General features: G+C 45.3%; 1 protein-coding gene across 2 annotated transcripts in view; it reads left to right on the forward strand.

Annotated features, from left to right (window-relative positions):
* Positions 1–18,132, forward strand: part of LOC138527467 (stAR-related lipid transfer protein 9-like) — a 590,857-nt gene that overhangs the window by 290,088 nt on the left and 282,637 nt on the right. For both annotated transcript variants that reach the window (XM_069638652.1, XM_069638653.1), the window contains exon 8: positions 16,596–16,665. In XM_069638652.1, coding sequence (XP_069494753.1) covers positions 16,596–16,665 — 70 coding nt within the window. The remainder of the gene's footprint in view (positions 1–16,595; positions 16,666–18,132) is intronic.

The following is an 18,132-nucleotide window of genomic DNA, read 5'->3' on the forward strand; positions in this document are numbered from 1 at the left end:
TAGAGGTAACACTGGCCAGGAACATGCAGAGGCTGCTGGGGTACACCTCGCCGCTCACCTGGCGATGAGAAGTTAGAAGAACGCTGGGTGTCCCATGTGCCCAACATGGAGAGGGTAGTCAAACTGCTCTGGTTCAGCAGGAATTGGTGCTGTTTTGCACAGGGATGTCATTGAGGGGTTGCCAGAGGTCGCATCTGCGACCTCTGAGGTCTCCCTTGCGACTTCTAAAAAAAAGAAAAAACTATATATTTTTTTGTTTCTTTTTTTTGTAATGCAAGCTCCTGGGCTGTGGCCAGCATCATGTGGCACTTTACTTCTGGAGTGGCTGGCTTACTTGTTCAGGCCCCTTAAAAAAAAGAAAAATAAGAACAGGAGTGCCACAAGTCTAACACTTTCAGCACTGACCCTAAATAAGAACGAATAGGAATACCAAATAATGTGTCTTTCTGGAATTCTATACAATAATTGCAAGACTCATTAAAGGTTTATTTCAGGCACACTTCAGGGGATGAGTCACTGATGTAGTCTGTTCTTAAACGCCTCAACTCAGCCTTTAATCCTTCTGAGGTCGATAAATGAGTACCAACACAGGTTGGGTGATATTGTATGTATATTTTTTTTTATATAGAGTGCTTAAGCGTAAGTGCTATAAAGTAACACCTCATTATCATTTGGCCCTGGACGTCTGCTTGCATTCACAATAATTTGGTAACATGGGTCTATACACACTGTTCTTAACGATACATATGGCGATCCATTCTTGTATGAAATGTACATGAAATGTACATCACATTATAGTGATATCGTAACCATATTATTCGTAGTGTACAATGCTATGTGATGCCGCTTCCTGTTTTGTCAACGGGTGAAAGGTCGTGTTCCATCGCTTCCCGCGATATCACTTCAGGGTGGGGTCAAATAACATCACTTCCTGTGATGTCATCAAGGGGTCATGGGTCATGTGATGTCACTTCCGCTACCCCTAGCATTTTGGTGAAATGGCATCCTAGGTTTTGCAAGTTTTCACCTCTCATTGCACAGGTTCGGTCCAGGCTTCTGGCAGTGGCTGTTCTCTGCAAACCTGAGAAATGAGTTTGGGGGGCTCAGAGCAGCTCCTGGTTCACGTGCTGACCTTCTTTGGATATTGGCGTGCAGCTCCATCACAAAGAAATAGGCCACCAGCGTGGCAACTGCAGCAGCTGCATGAGCATGTGCTTAACTAGAGGGGCTGACGGATGCTGTGCCCAGAAGAGCAGGTTCACCTGTCTACATTATAATGGGCTCTGTCCATTCGTTGGTCTTCAAAGCAGACAACATATGGCAAAGGTGGGCTGGGGCGACTCGTCACATCCTTCCGGCACGTAGCAAGAGGCATGCAAAGCCACTGGGTAAGGGACAGTAGGCCCCTGTGTGAACTTAAAGTAAAGCTTTTCATTAAGTAGAAGGGAAGCCCTAATGTGTGTAAGCTTTTTGCTAATCTCCTAAACTCTTGCTGACAAGTGGAGCACAGCACCAGATCATCCTGTGCTCGATTACGTGTAAAAAGCCATTGTGTTCCAAGATCTTTCCGCAGCGCCAGCAGCACCCCATTTTTTATTTTACTAGATTCCTGCAGGTTCTTTGCTAGGTCACTGGTGCCGGAAGTAACATATGTGTGGCCTAAGCAATCACCAGACAATAAATAACAAGGTTCTGCCTTGCAAGGTGCAAAATTAGTGGTATTTGGTGTAATTTCAGTAATACTGGTAAAATCACTGATTTTCGGTGCAATTTCAGTGATAAAGGCAAAATCAGTGTTGTTGGGTCCAATTCCAGTGATATTGGTAAAATCAGTGATGTTGGGTGCAATTTCAGTGATACTGGTAAGGTAAGGGATGGGTGCAATTTCATGGATATTGGTAAAATCTGTGATATTGGGTGCAATTTCAGTGATACTGGTAAGGTAAGGGATGGGTGCACTTTCATTGATATTGGTAAATTGAACCCTTCAGAATCATTATTATAGGGAATGGCAGTTCATCTAGGAAATGTTAGTTCAGATTCCCTTGCACGCAGCCCACCAATGAATGCACGTCTCTGTATCCTGGAGCGCACACCGGGGCGGGCACAGGGATCTCACTTTCACTAGCCAGCTCGGCAGTCTTTTATTTCACTATCTTGCTCTGCCGTCTATTCTCGCACGTGGATGCTCTGCATTTTTATGCAGAGTTTCTGATCTTGAAACAGTGAGGGCATCTCTTCCGCTCTGGCATAAAGTCTGTCACGTGACGCAGGGAAAATACCACTGCGGCGCCACATGAATGGCAGTATTGTGAGCGGGGGTTCAATGCCCGGCCTTGTCTACATCGCTGGTAGCAGCAAATAGGGGAGCCCAGGACAACATCTGAGCTACACAATCGTGCATCTCGCTATACAAAGTACAGGGGGAAGGCTTGATTCTTAGTTTTTTTTTAAAACTTTTATCGAAACTTATGCTTATTTAGGAGGTATACTTCCTAAATTACATGTGTTTAGTGTTTTACACGGCACTAACTGTCTGAGCACTTTCGGACACTACAGCATGCTACAGTGAACAGTGCAAGCACCACTGCAGCAAATGGACTGTGCTGGGGACCTGGGTGTTAGGCTCCTGTGAAGGCCCAAATGCCCAGCTAGGCCTGTACTATAAGCGGGCGAGCTTGGAGGCCTGCAGACACTCACACGAGAGGGTGGCCTTGGCTGAGTGCAGTGCCCTGTGCCCGCTCTTCCTGTTGCCCTCCCATCCTGTAGCTTTATTTGGGGGCTCCAGAGGTGTTGTGAAGCCAGTGCTGACCTCCTCTGGGAGTAATCCGCAGAAAGCACTCCTACCCAAGCACCATCCCCTGTGCAGTGTGTTCCTCCATGCATGACAATGTGGAGGCACAGGGAAGCATGACTGATAACATGGGGTACTAAATGTTGGGAGCCCGGCGCTTCACACACACACACATCTCCAGGGCTGCGATAGCGCCACGTCTGCTGGGGAATAACACAAGTAGAACTGGGAGAGTGCATTTCTACATGTGTGTGTGGGGGTGTGTGTGCATTTAGTGAGATATTTGGATAGGCCACTGGCTTGGGGAGATCTGGTTGCTAGAGATTGAGCGCATGAAGGTTCTCTAGATGTTTTGGAATCACTGTGCAGCCACTTGGCCTTCTGGATGGTGTCCTGGTGAAGGTCCGCGCCTCGTGTTCTTATGCACAGTGATTGCCCGATCAGCCGATGGATCATTTTTTCTGACATTAAAGGGGAGTGACCGGTGGCGAGATCTCCAGTGATGGGGTACCTTCTCTCAGCCAATCAAGTGGTCCCTGCACAAAGCAGACAACTAAGTTTGCTTTCTCACTATCTTAGCCACCAAACGACAGGTTCTCTAGCGAAGAAAGCTGGATGAAATTCAGGGCGTTCCCAAAAATCAGGGCACACTATGGTATAGTATAGCCACATAATCTGACAAAACATCATAGCATAGCCAGAAACAGTCATTTCGTAAACTCTCGCGGAGACTATCATAACAAACAAAACAACATATCGATTACTAACAAACTGTACAAATGAGAACATAATCAGTATTGACCCCTTAAGTGCCAGGACGAGTATGCTCGCCCTTTTCGCATAGACTTGCATAATAGTCTGGCACTTTGGCACAGATGGGAAAACGATGGAGAATCCCAAAGGTACAGCTTATTTATTTACTCATGAATTATGATAAGATGCCAAGAATGTCAATGAAATTAGGCCAAATATGTTCTAACTGTTTATGATAATATCATCCTGGCAGGTGTCAGGCACTGGGTTCACGTTTTTCAAAGGATTCCCATGAAGAGAGAATGATACACTGTAATCACTGAAAAGCGGATGGATGTCCATGAATTTGGATTCTGGTATTTTCCATATTGTATCCAAAGGACTGGCCTTTTAGTCTGTGTAAACTGGTTAGGAAGTAACAAGGGGGTGGGGGAAGACTGTGGTCGAGATGATATGTCTTGTCTGTTCTGTCTGCAAGGAGACATATAATACAAGACTATCACACAGCAATCTTGTACCACAACATGGGGGATGCCGCATGAGAGAACCCCACAGCTGCTTCATTGTCTAGACGTGTCAGACACATGACACTGACAAGCACTAAACATGCCAAGACTACTCAGTGATGGCTGAGCATAAACTGACATGGTGTCAAGACTACTCAGTGATGGCTGAGCATAAGCTGACACTAAACAGGACAAGACTACTCAGTGATGGCTGAGCATAAGCTGACATAGTGTCAAGACTACTCAGTGATGGCTGAGCATAAGCTGACACTAAACAGGACAAGACTACTCAGTGATGGCTGAGCATAAGCTGACATAGTGTCAAGACTACTCAGTGATGGCTGAGCATAAACTGACATAGTGTCAAGACTACTCAGTGATGGCTGAGCATAAGCTGACACTAAACAGGACAAGACTACTCGGTGATGGCTGAGCATAAGCTGACACTAAACAGGACTAGACTACTCGGTGATGGCTGAGCATAAGATGACACTAAACAGGCCTAGACTACTCAGTGATGGCTGAGCATAAACTGACATGGTGTCAAGACTACTCAGTGATGGCTGAGCATAAGCTGACACTAAACAGGACAAGACTACTCGGTGATGGCTAAGCATAAGATGACACTAAACAGGCCAAGACTAGTCAGTGATGGCTGAGCATAAACTGACACTAAACAGGCCTAGACTAGTCGGTGATGGCTGAGCATAACCTGACACTAAACAGGACAAAACTAGTCGGTGATGGCTGAGCATAACCTGACACTAAACAGGACAAGACTAGTCGGTGATGGCTGAGCATAAGCTGACACTAAACAGGACAAGACTAGTCGGTGATGGCTGAGCATAAGCTGACACTAAACAGGACTAGACTAGTCGGTGATGGCTGAGCATAACCTGACACTAAACAGGACTAGACTAGTCGGTGATGGCTGAGCATAACCTGACACTAAACAGGACTAGACTAGTCGGTGATGGCTGAGCATAACCTGACACTAAACAGGACTAGACTAGTCGGTGATGGCTGAGCATAAGCTGACACTAAACAGGACAAGACTAGTCGGTGCTGGCTGAGCATAACCTGACACTAAACAGGACAAGACTAGTCGGTGATGGCTGAGCATAAGCTCACACTAAACAGGACTAGACTAGTCGGTGATGGCTGAGCATAAGCTCACACTAAACAGGACTAGACTAGTCGGTGATGGCTGAGCATAAGCTCACACTAAACAGGACAAGACTAGTCGGTGATGGCTGAGCATAAACTGACACTAAACAGGACTAGACTAGTCGGTGATGGCTGAGAACAACCTGACACTAAACAGGACAAGATTAGTCGGTGATGGCTGAGCATAAGCTGACACTTAACAGGCCTAGACTAGTCGGTGATGGCTGAGCATAAGATGACACTAAACAGGACAAGACTAGTTGTTGATGGCTGAGCATAAGATGACACTAAACAGGCCTAGACTAGTCAGTGATGGCTGAGCATAAGATGACACTAAACAGGACAAGACTACTCAGTGATGGCTGAGCATAAACTGACACTAAACAGGACTAGACTACTCGGTGATGGCTGAGCATAAGCTGACACTAAACAGGGCAAGACTAGTCAGTGATGGCTGAGCATAAGCTGACACTTAACAGGCCTAGACTAGTCGGTGATGGCTGAGCATAAGATGACACTAAACAGGACAAGACTAGTTGTTGATGGCTGAGCATAAGATGACACTAAACAGGCCTAGACTAGTCAGTGATGGCTGAGCATAAGCTGACACTAAACAGGACAAGACTAGTCGTTGATGGCTGAGCATAAGCGGACACTAAACAGGACTAGACTAGTCGGTGATGGCTGAGCATAACCTGACACTAAACAGGACTAGACTAGTCGGTGATGGCTGAGCATAAGCTGACACTAAACAGGACAAGACTAGTCGGTGCTGGCTGAGCATAACCTGACACTAAACAGGACAAGACTAGTCGGTGATGGCTGAGCATAAGCTGACACTAAACAGGACTAGACTAGTCGGTGATGGCTGAGCATAAGCTCACACTAAACAGGACTAGACTAGTCGGTGATGGCTGAGCATAAGCTCACACTAAACAGGACAAGACTAGTCGGTGATGGCTGAGCATAAACTGACACTAAACAGGACTAGACTAGTCGGTGATGGCTGAGCACAACCTGACACTAAACAGGACAAGACTAGTCGGTGATGGCTGAGCATAACCTCACACTAAACAGGACTAGACTAGTCGGTGATGGCTGAGCACAACCTGACACTAAACAGGACAAGACTAGTCGGTGATGGCTGAGCACAACCTCACACTAAACAGGACAAGACTAGTCGGTGATGGCTGAGCATAAGCTCACACATGGCTGAGCACAACCTGACACTAAACAGGACAAGACTAGTCGGTGATGGCTGAGCACAACCTCACACTAAACAGGACAAGACTAGTCGGTGATGGCTGAGCATAAGCTCACACATGGCTGAGCATAAGCTGACCACATCCGAGTCTCGGCTGGCGCCATGTTGCAGCCCATGGCTTTTCTTTTACACGAGTCCAGTTTGTTTGCAGTAACCACGGACGAGATTAGGTGCAGCTAAGCAAGTTTGCCGTAGAGGAGTGGCAGGCCTCCCAGGTCCAACTCCGAGTGCCGCTGACATGACAATATTCCATTGAGATGTCAAATGATGGCGACATCAGTGAAGCCCATTGCTGGTGTCCAGTTGAAGTGGAGGGTGACTGTGCCCCCCCCCTCAGAACGCAGTGACAATCAAAGGAAAGCCAAGGCCTGGAACATGGAGCCATCTGCTAAGATTAGTTTAGCGGTAAACTCTTTAACGCTGCCCATCCTTTAGGTCGCCAAGCTTATGAGCGCTCACGTCGCCTATGGGTGGGTTTGAGGGAGATGGGTCTGGAGGACATTGCAGTTCTAATCCCAGCTTCGACGCTTCAGCAAAAATAAATAGGTATTTCTGGGGGAATCACTTTATGGCCAGTGCCTCAAGTTGTACATTTCTGTAATGTAAATATATATGAAAAAATCAATACTGTGTAGTTTTACCCGAATTACACACATCCGCCCAGGGTCATTATATCCTAGTTTGTATTGCTCTTTTAACGCGCACGATGCTGCTGTTCGGTAGCTCATTTTCGGGGTCCTCCTATTACAGTAAATGGCTTGCGTAAAGCGCTCCTCTTGTAGCTAAAAAAAAAATACATGAACTCATTGCACTCATCAGGACGGAATTATGAACTTCAGAAGTGTGCGCTGCTATCCGCCGTACATATAAACACCAGCAGAGGGCGCGCGCGTGCTTCCTAACCTCTCCAGAGAGAAACCCCAACAAGGCTACCATGAACCCGGCAGTAGCATGAAAGGGAATCGCAGCCAGGAGGGAAGAAAGCTCTTGCTTTTTCCTGGCGGTATTCAGAGAATCTTTTCACAGAGTAATTTTTAGAAAGGGATGCGCGCTGTCAAGATTTGGTAGAACAGTTTGACCCGGTCTCGTTTAAATGACCATGCTGTTACCCCGGGCTAGGCCAGGGGCTGTGTATAAAAGGGACGCACAGCCGGAGGATTTCAATGCAACCTTCTTTATTCGTAAGATTCCATCAACTGGCGCCACACGCGCCTTCCCCGATTAACGATCGTGAGGGGTTTCTTGAGGAGTTGCTTCTTGAGTGATGGAGACAGGCAGCCTTCGATGATTCTCAGGCGTATTGCTTCGTCGAGGGAGAAGGCGTCGATTTGGCAGTGGGCACCTTTCACTCGCAATCGAGTGATGTATTCATCAACAGTCTCTTGTGGTTTTTGCGAGCACTGGTTGAAAAGATATCTCTCATAGTCGCGGTTGGGTTCGATAATGAGTAGCTTGACGAGAGATTTGATGAGTGCTGGAAAGTCATTTTGCTCAGCTGCTGGGATGGTTTTTAACAATTGTCTTTGTCTCCCCTCCTACTAGGTTGAGGAAAATGTCCCTTCTGTGGGGAGAGTCGCCGTCTCCTGATCCCCTAACAAAATGATGTAAGTCCTCCATCCACTGGGTCCATCGTGGACCTTTCGTGGCTTTGAGGGTTGTGGTGAACAGACGCTGCATCCGCAGTTGAATGGATTTTGAGGCGTGGACTGGTGGGGGCGACGGTGGATTGCTGGGGTTACTCTTGATGGCGATAGGATGTGTTTGCCAAGGATGACGGGCGTTAAGATTGTTGTCAGGGGGCTGACATCCGTGTCACCCCTGGTGGATGGCAGGGCAGGCTCTGCGCGACTGGTGGGTGTTAACTGTGGAACACCCTTGGGAGGCAGTTGTCGCTGGGGTTGAAGTGTCTGGGCCTGCCTGTGGCATGTTAATAACACTAGAGATGGTGAGTTGCAGCGTGTTCAGGGGATCGAGGGGCTGCTCACCGTCATATGCGCACGTGCTCTGCAGCGTGCGGGAGATCGTCCCATGTGGAGGCTTCGATCCTCGTGGAAGCTTGAGGGGGTGGGTTGCCCTTCTCTCAGGCAGCGTGGCGCTGCAGTTCTGTGCAGGCTGCGTGTTGAGTCGTGGAGCGTAGGGCTGCTAGGAGCAGCTGAGGGAAGATGCAGGAGGAGGCGGAGCGCTGGCGCGGTGGGATCACCGGGCGCGTTAGAAGGAGGAAGCCTGGTATGCTACCAGAGAGTAGGAGCACTGTAGGCCTGGTGGACTGCAAGGGATCAGGAGAGTTGGCGCGGTGGGATCACCGGCTGCGTCATGGAGGAGGAGACCTGGCGGACTGCCGGCAAAGGAGGACTCCGGCATGCTGGAGAGACACCTCGTTGCCAGTGTTACCCCGGACTATATAAAAAGGATGCACAGCTGGGGGATTTCAATGAAACCTTCTTTATTCATAAGATTCCATCAACTGGCGCCAACCGCGCCTTCCCCAATTAACTCCCCCCAACTTACTTAAGCAAGTCCCGCCCCTCTGTGGGCAGACCTGCTTCTTAAAGGTGCGGTGGTTGCTAACACATGCCTGTCTCCCATGCACTTTTGTACTGATGTTCCACTTCCGGGTTGGACAGCCGTTTCCGGAAATTGTATTTATTACTGCAATTAATGCCATAACTTTTCCTACAGGTCTATTATTATTATATTATATTTTTAAAGTGCAAACCTAGCTTGGGAGCAATGACAGTGCTCTGTACAGGTCATAGAGCAAAACAGTGCTATCATATCACAGTACCATTTTTAATTTTTTTTATTTTATTGTTCTGGCTGATTTAATCAACTTTACAATTTTAATTTTTTATCATACAAATAGCATAGAAACATAAAAGCTTAATGAATAAAAAAAAGGTAACATTTGAGCATGAACGAGAAGAAAAATCGACATAAAAAATCAGTTTCCATAAAATACAACAAATATGTCAGTTAGAGCTCGTTGTGTTTTCACTGAATATTTACAAAAAACGATGCAATTTTCTAATTCAGATGCGACCTGTGATCAACTAAAATGTAACAGATATCATGGCAGATAGAATTCATCAGGTTTTCATTAAACATTGACAAAAACAATGCACTTTTCTAGCACAGATTCGGCCTGTCTTGATCCCCAAGTCGATGTTCACATTTTAGCATATATTGTTAAATTCTTTCATAGTTTGTCACTAAAGGAATCAGATCACTCTCTGTTACATGACGAAGCACAAGAGAATTCTATTTAAATCAACTGAATGCGTCTTCTTCTTCCAATTTCAATGCATGTAAGAATTAAATCGTGCCAATTCCACGTGCAGTTAATTAAGCATAACATATGAGTTTCCAGAATAGCTCAAATGAGGGTTCCCTGTACTCTTGACCAGTTGGCTTTAAATATTGAATACGCATTGTCATCAGTGCTTCACACTTACCCAGCAGATTTTGCAAAGGATGGGGCTGTGCACAAGATAGCTGGAATCTAGGTTAGACCCAGGTGTTGTTAGAAGAGCCAGGTCTTTAGTGCTTTCCGCCAATGAAGGAGACTTGGATCTGGCGGTTTGCCACCAGGAGTTCCAGAGGACGGGAGCATAGCATGAGAAGGACTGTTTGCTAGGTTTCTCCGTGCAGCGCAGTCTGGTCTCCAGTTTGGTGCTGGTATTACTGCGAGATGACCATGTGCTACACAGTGCTTTTAGCTTGCCCATCAGGTAGGCCAGCGTAGCAGCGGTAGTTGTCTTGTAGGTGCGGCCAGTGGTTTTAAAATAGATCCTCACCGGGATGGGAAGCCAGTAACGTGCCAACGTTGGCTCAACTTTCGGAGAGCCGGTCATGAGGCGAGACATTGCATGGTGAGTCCCTTTGAAGAGGGCGGAGGATCAGTTGAGCACCCAGGAGCCCTGCGAGGTGGGCTTCATCTCCATGGATATATTTATTTATTATTTATTTGCATTTATAAAGCGCCCAAACAACTCAGGGGCATCGTGGTGCTGTTACATGGAATTGGGTTAGTTACATTTGCAGGTCGGTGTGCATACAGAAGTACATGATACGGGGGTGATATGGCTACACGTAGGGGGTTACAAGGTGCATAGCACAAATATAACATCACTAGGGCAAGCACCACTGTTCCGAAGTCCTGCGGCAGAGGAGAAAGGTCTTGTTTTTGCAGATTAGCGAGATCCGATACCAAGGCATAAGCACATTTTTAGCGATTTGTTGTTTGAAGGATCGGTTGCTATCCGCAATGAAGCCTGGGAATTTTGATGATTGGGTAGGTTCGGGGGTGAACCCATACACGCGCATTTCGACCAGCCACCTTGGAGTAGGCTGCTGCCCGAAGGCGACTGAGGAGTAATGATTTCAGTCTTGGAAGAGTTAAGCCATAAGTAGGCACTTGTCATCCATGTTTGAATGGTTGCAAGGCATGAGCGAAGGCGAGCGATATCTTGTGGGCCTTTGACTTTTAAATACAACTTTGTATCATCGGTGCACTGGTGTTTTACAATGTTTGGGTCATCTTGGAGTGAGCTCGGAGGTTCCATGTAGAGGTTAAAGGAGACTGGGCAGCTAGTGGAACCCTGACAGACTCCTCAAGAGACAGAGCTGCATTCAGACTAGGAGAGCCCACCTGGACAACCTGGTGCCTGCCAAGTAAATAGGATGCAAACCATTCCAGGATGGTGCCTGAGAAGCCCATCCCGTGTGCAAGGATGGGAAGCAGCATGTAACGTCGATAGGGTCAAATGCAACCGAGAGGTCCAGGCAGACTAACAGGCAGCCCTTGGATGATAATCTGAAGGAGGGCTTTGCCAATAAACAGGAGGCTTGTGGTCCTCAACATTTAAAATCCACAGCATTTGGTTTCTTGGAGGGAAAAGTGGAGCCTCCTACAGACAACACATTACACCCACCACTTAGTCTTTTCATGATTATGATCATCAATAAGGCCATACAATAACACGCGTGCATTTTCATGTAACTGCAGCTGGGCATTGAACACATTAATGCAAGCCTTACACATTTCACAATTTGAGCTTTGTCTGATAATGTCACACGTTCTAACCTGCAGACAACACAGATGTCTTTTATGGGAGTAGGGAGTGTGTCTAAGGTCAATCGCGATTCATAGGCCGTGCCCCCTAAAATCCTGCATACGGAAGGCTAGAAACATTAGGCCGCCTCCCATACGCAGGCCTGGAGGAGGCGCAGCCTAGGCCATAGCCGGGAAAGTGGTGCCGGAAGCTGTCTGAGCTCATCGAGTAAGCGGGCTGAGAGTGCAGGCAAGGCTTTGGGGCTGCGCAGTGTAGGTGAGGAGCAGGGGGAGAGGGGTTGACAAAATGCTGAACGTTTGGGCGCAGCTAGAGGCGGCGGTGCTAGTGGCTGGTTTAGGGGGCTATAGCCCCAGGTCTTTTGGTTGTAGCCCCGGATAGAAGCTCACGGTCTACAACCAAAAGGTTATAACTAGCCCCGAATCCAGCCAATCCGGACATAAGTTTAGCCCCTGATCTTATCCAGACCTAGCAACACCCCTAGGTGCAGCCTTTCGTAAGAAAATCTGTACGTTCGTCCTTTCGTGTCGCCCCCATTACACCCCCTCCATAAAGCATAGTGGGCACAGTAAATAGTTGAATACTTAAGCAACACATCTTTAATCCCGCGTGATGTTGCGTCTGGCTATGACTAAGCTCCTGGTGCTCAGAGGATGACTGAGAAGGCTTTGTTATGGCCCACCAGCCTGTGGGGTCACTTGTGATGTGGTCTCATTATTCCTGAACTTGTAGCGTTCCCTTAATGAATTGGTGTGCAGAATGCACTCCACATTCTCATGCACTCTTTCTGAACTATGTTCCCATCTTACCTTGAGCCTGGCACTGCCCATGAGCCTCCGCCCTGTTGTGTCTGTTCACTGCTCAAGGCCCCAGACTCCGCACTATGTAATTTTTCCAGAGCTCAGCCGGCTCAGCTCTACTTTTCTTGCACTCCGCTGGTCTCTTACCTGTACACTTACCTTTCTGGGCGCAGGACCTGGCGGCAAGGTTTCCGAGCCCTGCAAACGCGACCTTCCCATGCACGCTCCTCCTATCGCCTCTGCATATAGTACACACAACCTCTGGGCCCGGGGCCTCTATGTGGGGCCACTCAAAGCTCTGCTTGGAATTCCCGGCTACAGCAAAGGCTGACTAACATAAAACACATTGCTGCAAAAAGAAAAATGCACTCAACACCTCGCCTAATGTGCTAAGTAGATGGAGTACTCAACATTAACTGGGGTTTACTTGTACCCAATCTAACCCCTCGTGGGGACCATATTCATGCATGGTGTAAAATAACCACATCTACCACAACAATTTCAGTGTGTGAATTATAACATTTTTATATATATTCTTTTTTAGTGCTCTGAATAATAAAACAACGATCTATTGGATTGTAACTCAAAAAATCAATTACATCATGAACTTATATGGAGAAAGATACAAAAAAATCTTTTCTTTCATCATTTTTCAATCACATATTTTCACATAAATAGTGTGAAAAGGACAGAAGAAGACAAGAGAAATGTAAAAGGTGGAAACGTGGAAAATCACAACCCAGTGCTTAAAAAGGGGGAAGAGCAGTAGAGGATAACCTCTAATAGGAAGAGAAAAACTAGAAATAAAATATAACCATAATATGGTCAAAGTTCCATATATTCAAATTATGGAGAAAATCCTAGAATTTTCTAGTTGTTTTAAACATTTTTTTCCAGGACTTTTTTATGGGAAACCCCCACTGGGTTTGCTACGCATGTAGGGGGAGCATGAGAAATGGATATTTTCGTGATACCTTCCTGGTTAGTTAATATACGCCAAACGAGTGGACAAAGTTCAAATGTTTTTTTGAAAACATAGAGATTGGAAGCCGGGGCCCCTTATCCTTTTGCGTTTCGGTGGTTATATGTTCCCACCTTCATCGGGGCAGTTTCATGGTACCCTTTAGGGGTTGGGTCGAAACAATCTCCAGAAGTTAACGACTGGAAACTGTAGTGCTGATCTGTGCCGACTCAGTGGCCCTGTAGCTTAGCTGCCGGGAGACATCAGGCGAGTCTGAATCCACTAGGTATGGGTATCCAGATGCTGTGGCATACTGTTGAAACTGGAAGTCTGTCAATTCTGCCTCTTGGAACATCTGGAAATACTCCCCTGGGAACTCACCTGCACATGTCCTGCTGAGAAATTTCATTTTTTACGAGGACATAAAAATGCAGCTCCAATTGGACAGATCTAAGATTCGTCGACAGCTGGAAAAAACAGTTCTGGGCACCTTGGCTGAAGCTGATTCAATGCAGGAAACCTTGAAAGAAAACCCTGGCTGGTTTCCTCCTCTTTCCTTCTCTTGACTCAGAAACCTGGATCTTCAGCAGGTAAAAGACGCCAGGCGTTCAAAGTATGTCTGAACTCCTTTCTCTGAAGCAGCACTTTCCCCTACCCCATCCCCTGCACTTGCGTGATCTCAATGTCACCTGGCCTAGTAAGATCGTTGTCTCTGTCCCCACTTTGTCCCCCCCTTGCCTCGTCACGCCTTGAAACACTTGTGTATAGGCGCGTTAAAAATGCCATATCCTATCCTATCATAACATAGCCCTCTGCCAAAAGCAGATTAGGCAACGGTGTCAGGAAAAGGAGCTGGGCCGAGGTACAGAAAACTGATTATTTACTTTCAGGGGGTTACCCTTTTTTTATTTAAAAAAAGGCCAGTGCAAAATTTAGAATAACTTTGGTTCTGTAAATGCCAGCAGGAAATCCTTTGGAGGGCACCTTCCTGGTGTATTTATTTATTTGCATTTTTAAAGCGCTTACACAGCCCGAGGGCATTGAGGCGCTGTTACAGAAATATGTCTTTGTTGCGTATATATAACGTGCTTAAAATACCCAGAGGTTTCTGAGCGTGACCCGGGGTTTGAACCTGTGTTGCTTCGTGTTGTCTTGTTTCCAAGGCGAGCACGTTGCCGCTGAGCTATCCTCCCGGGACAGTGTAGATTTAGCAACCAAAAGACAGGTTTGCACTTTTTAGTGAACAAATTGGCGTGGGCACACACTGCATAAAAGTGGCGCCGCATTGCTTAACATGCTGCCGGCATGCCAATTACTGATGCCCAGCAGCAAGTATGCAGGGTGTGTCTTACGTATGGGTGATGTTAAGTTCAATGATACACCCAATGGCTGGCAGGACAATCAGCGGATGACTCCACCAACACCAGTTTGTAAAACACACAGCGCTGTCTGAAGCGTAGCCTGTTCAGCAGATCTGACTTCCATGGCAGAATCCATTTACTTGCCATGTTCGCTGCACTCTGTAAATATGCGACTGAGAATACATTAAGCATAAACATGGGTAAAAGCAAAGTCCTAGTGGTATCCGCAAAAAAATGAAAGAGACCCACCATTAGTACACCCTTGGGAAATCTAGAATATGTAGGTTCCTACCCGTACTTGGGCCTTGACATAAGCAGCACTAAAACATATATGCGAGTGGTAGATACTAAGAAAACCAAAGCCCTAAGCATGACCGAGGTGATATTGAAATTTGCGATGGATACAGCTGAATTTTCCTTAGATGGAATAATAATATTATATAAACAACGCTTCTTCCCAATGGTGCTGTATGGGTTGGAAGCCCTTGCAATGACAGACCTTGCCTGGCTAGATGTGGTCGAAGGGAGATTCCGGAAACTGGTTCTGAGGTTTAAAGCTGCGGCTCCTATCCAATATATTAGATTGGAATTGGGCTTGACATCTCTTAAAGGTGAGCTGTTGATGAGGCGTGGTCTCTTACATATGAAAACCTATGCAAAACCTAAATGCCAACTACTCTGGTTGCTCGACGCCCCTGGCTGTGGCAAAGATAGTTTTGAACGCCTGGCCAAAAACCTACTTTATTGGATGGTGCCCTGACTACGCAAGGGGCTCGATCTATGAAACTTTGAAACGTGTTTTCATAAGGAAAATTAGCCGGTCCGGTAGCACAGCGAGTAGAGAGCTCGCTTTGACATCTGTGCAGAGCCTGCTGATGTAGGTTCGAATCCCAAACTCAGCCTTTCATCCTTCCAAGGTCAATAAATGAGCACCACACCCTGTGGGTAATAATAAGCAGTGCTCAGATACCTGAGGGTTTGTAGTGCTATATAAATGCTAAATTATTATTATTATTAAGAAATGGAATTGATTGGCTAATAATACCCATGTTGAGGCCCTGCGTAGTCACACATATGTGGCGGGAGTGATGTATAGATACCTCCAGCTGGAACAGTATCTCAGGCAATGCCCAAGTTCAAATGTACGTTCCTTCAGATTGAAGTTGCGTACAAACCAGCTACCAATACTGGCACTAATTGGCCCTCAGTTAGGGCTGCATCAAAGAGAAAGATATTGCCGCATGTGTAAGACCCCTGAACAAACGGAGACAGCGAAGCATATTTTGACAGAGTGTGGAACTATGGGCAATGCATATATGATACCATGAGGCCCTTTTGTGCATGAATACGACTCTATCAAGAGCGATGATTTATGGTTTTATTGCCTGAATACGGACAATCAAAAAGTGCACATTGCCTTGTACCAGTTGTGGGTATTAATTAAAAAACGCTTCTAAACTGCGAACATAATGGGGTATGTTGAGCGACGATTAAGTAACCAGTCTCCATATTAGTTTGATTCGGATGCTGTTTTAAATGATGTTTTAAGCTTTTTTATTGTTTTTAAATACAGCTCATCACATAATCACTGTGCCCGGAGATTGCAAATGAAATGAGAAAGGACAAATGCAGATTATTTTGTGAACGTTATATGTCATTTAAGGAAATATGATTTTTAAGATTTTCTTGTGAGATTTTAGATTCCGAGCTTTGAGAATATAATGTAATAAGATGTGTTAAATGTATATTTTGTATGAAACTAAACAAACAAATAAATAAATAAATAATTTACTGGATGCAAATATTCCCCCAGCAGATGCAAATCCGTCACACTCCTATGCAAGGCTATCCCGCAGTGTGGCGTTTATTCTTTATTGATCCCCGTTTAATGACTTTTCTGTGCTGTTTGATTTTGGACAGGCTTGTCTCAGCATGCTGTCACAGACTACAAGCAGGTGCTGGAACTTCTCGAGGAAGGCATTGCCAACAGGTAACAAAGCAACACATCGCCTATTTGTGTGGTTTCTCCTGGAAATTACACAGATTTCTTTCAAAACCTAATCTTATCACTGTTATGATCACGCCATCGTTTTTTGTGATCTCCGATCTCATGACCACTATTGGAGGGGTAATACAAGACGGTCAAATGATCATGTTATCTATTTCTGTGATCTCTGATCTGATGTCCACTTTATGAGTGATAATCAAATGCATCAAGGTGATCACATCACCTATTTGTGCAATTGGGATGAGACGTCAGGTATCCGAGGTGAAAGCTGGAAATTTTGTAATGGCAGGACTTATTAACCACAATATTCTTGGGTAAAAATACTTGGTCTAGTCAGTAAAGCAATGGTCTATATCTAGCTTCACCGGTTCTATGTGAACATTTTGCTTGGAAAATGTAGTAAGCAAAAAGTATTATTAAAAATTTAGTCATTCAATACAAGCAATGCAAAGTGTGAATAGCTAGGGGGTTTGATGTCCATTTTGCTATTTCCATAATGGTGATTTCGCCCTTATACTGGTTTTTACATAATTGATCAATCAGTCATATCGCTAGATGAATTGAGGTGGAAGTAAATTGATTTAGCATATACAGACTAAATAAAGCACAAGAAAATTATATTTGTCATTTCCAGCTCTATCACTGCACACTGTATAGCTTAATTATGTATTACTAAAGTAGATTCATTGTTACATAACTATAATAATGTGATGCATACCTAGATTAACTATTACATAGGTAGATCGATAGTTGCATAGCCAGACCCAGTGATGCATAGCCAGATACATTTTTCATGTTACTTGATTTGGTATTTGGCTAGATTCATGTCTTCACTACTAAACTATTGCTTCTTAGCCAGATCAATAGTTTGACACCACTAGGTATATTGTTGCACAGCAACAACTATCATTGCATAGCCATGGTTATTGTTGCATAACCAAATGTATTGTTAATTTGGCAGATTAACTGTTGTACAGCAAGGTTTACTTGTGCATACCTAGATGAATCCTTTCAGATCACTAGATGTATTGTTGCATAGTCAAAATAATTCCACACCACTAGTTTAATTGTTGTGTAGCCAGATTTATTGTTGCGTAGACAAACTTGCTGTTGCATAGCCAGTTTAATAATTTCATATCATTAGATGTATTGTTAATTAGCCGGGTACATTTCACACTAGATACCTGTTGCACAACCAGATTAATTACTTCCAAACCAGGTCTATTGTTGCATAGCCAGACTTACTGCTGCATAGCAAGATTAACATGCTCATAACATTACATTAATTCCTGCATATACAGATGTATTGGTGCACAGTCAGGGTAATTCTCTTTCATACCACAAGATGAATTGTTCCAAAACCTCATCAATGGTTGCATAACCAGACTTATTGTTGACTAACCAAATTCATTTCAAGCCACTAGATTAATTCCTACATACCAATATTTA

This window comes from Ambystoma mexicanum, chromosome 14 (genome assembly GCF_040938575.1).
Source record: "Ambystoma mexicanum isolate Mex_15411 chromosome 14, UKY_AmexF1_1, whole genome shotgun sequence".
Classification (NCBI taxonomy): Eukaryota; Metazoa; Chordata; class Amphibia; order Caudata; family Ambystomatidae; genus Ambystoma; species Ambystoma mexicanum.